Source organism: Echinococcus granulosus (genome assembly GCF_000524195.1).
Source record: "Echinococcus granulosus chromosome Unknown EG_S00161, whole genome shotgun sequence".
Classification (NCBI taxonomy): domain Eukaryota; kingdom Metazoa; phylum Platyhelminthes; class Cestoda; order Cyclophyllidea; family Taeniidae; genus Echinococcus; species Echinococcus granulosus.
The window spans coordinates 162931-164915 of NW_020170541.1; the positions used below are offsets into that span (position 1 = coordinate 162931).

Here is a 1985-nt window from a genome sequence, read left to right on the forward strand (position 1 = left end):
GGCCAATCTCAAGGAGAATTCACTGCAACTCCACAAACCCAGTAAATACTAGTTACGCTTCCATGCATTGAATGCATCTAGGCGCAAAAATTGGTGACAAATGTGAGCATCTCAATAAAAAATAGTAAGGGAGTATGTTAAAGAGTGGAATCAACTTGAGGAAAAGGTAAAACCGCGGTGGAGGGTATTCTCGACGTATATAATAACAACATAAAAAGGATTACATACGTACAAAAATACATATATATTGGAAAACCTACGTGGAGAGCTAATTATGCTAAGATTCCCAAAGTTCATGAACGCTTTATCGACGCATTCAAGGTATTCAAGAGGGCGGACATTTGAGAAACGAAGTAGGTCTCCAAGTGTGGATGACAATTGTTGTATTTTTCACCCAATCCATTTCCAACTTTGCCTAACTTCCCAACTCCTTATGGCTATGCGGGTTGCGATCCATTGCCTCATTCACCAGGTTTTGCCGTTTCTTCATTGCCTAGTTTCTGGTTTCCTCATTTGCCACGTTTCCTCTCTGTTGTTCTCCTGGCATCTCTACCTTTTCATTCAAGGGATTTCACCAATCCTTTATGACGTGGCCTCTACTTCTTTTCTCCCTGATTTGGTTTCTCCCCTCTTTTATCACCTGGCTTCTCGTCCTTCCATTATTCACCGGATGTTTCCTCCTCTTCGCCTGATTTTCTGCCCCTTGCTCCTTCACCATCATCCTCTTCACCTTCATCCCCCGACTTCTCTTTTCGCTCTTCGTCAGCTTTCTCCTCTCCTGACTCCTCATTCGTTGCTTCTTCACCAGCTTCCTCCTCTTCTTTATCGTCCGACTTCTCATCATTTCCCTCTACATCAGCTTTCTCCTCTCCTGACTCCTCATTCGTTACTCCTTCACCAGCTTCCTCCTCTTCTTTATCGTCCGACTTCTCATCATTTCCCTCTACATCAGCTTTCTCCTCTCCTGACTCCTCATTCGTTACTCCTTCACCAGCTTCCTCCTCTTCTTTATCGTCCGACTTCTCATCATTTCCCTCTACATCAGCTTTCTCCTCTCCTGACTCCTCATTCGTTGCTTCTTCACCAGCTTCCTCCTCTTCTTTATCGTCCGACTTCTCATCATTTCTCTTTATATCAGCTTTCTTCTCTCCTAACTCCTCGTCCTTTGCTCCCTCACCACGATTATCTTCATCTTCATCGCCTTTTCCCCCATCATTTTCCCCTCTACTAGGTTTTTCCTCTGCTTCGTCGTCTGGCTTCTTGACGTTTCCCTTTTCACCATGTTCCTCCTCTTTATCGTCTTCCTTTCCCTTTCCTCCATCACGAGACTCCTCGTCTTCTTCATCATCTGGCTTCTTGCCCTTTTCCATTTCATCGGATGTTTCTCCACCTTCTTCGCCTAGCAACTTGTCCCTTTCTCCTTTAAAAGTTTCTTCCTCTTCTTTATTATCTTGTGTCTCGCCCTTTCCTTCACCAGAATTCTCCTCTCCATCACCTGGCTTTTTTCCATCTCGTTCATCAATCGGCTGCTCCTCTTCCTCTGCTTTAGGTAGCCACTTCTCAAAGAACTCAGCAATTTGTTCATATATTTGTCTTGCTATTTTTGAGATAATCTCCAGGAAATCTTCACGCTTTCTTTTGCATCTATTACTTTTACTATCTGCCTTCCTGGTCGGCTGTTCCTGCCCCTCTCCTTCTTTCATCCCCTTTTCCATCTTCTTCTCATTAACTGAGTTCTTCTTGCATACATTCGAGCCCTTTAGATGGCTGTCTCGGGTGACCACCTACCTCGCTTTAATACTCTACCGGTAATCACACGCATATTCTTGTGCTGAGGCATTGTGATATCTTCAGGTGATCTATTTGTGCACCGCATCCATTCTTTGTTCGCATTCTACTCTCACGCTCAATTCACGTGTTCTTGCCGCAGTTGTCACCTAGTCCTACCTTAAAATCAGCATCTATCTTGACCCTACTCTTACCCC

The 1985-nt window shown here is 44.3% G+C and overlaps 1 protein-coding gene across 1 annotated transcript; it reads right to left on the bottom strand. All coding sequences in view use genetic code 11, as the record gives it.

Annotated features, from left to right (window-relative positions):
* Window positions 1-659: 659 nt before the first annotated feature.
* On the bottom strand, window positions 660-1715 carry EGR_09702 (hypothetical protein; the record flags this gene model as incomplete). Its single annotated transcript, XM_024498951.1, has 1 exon — window positions 660-1715. One exon carries the CDS (start codon window positions 1713-1715, stop codon window positions 660-662), a length of 1056 nt encoding a protein of 351 aa, XP_024346653.1.
* Window positions 1716-1985: the final 270 nt, after the last annotated feature.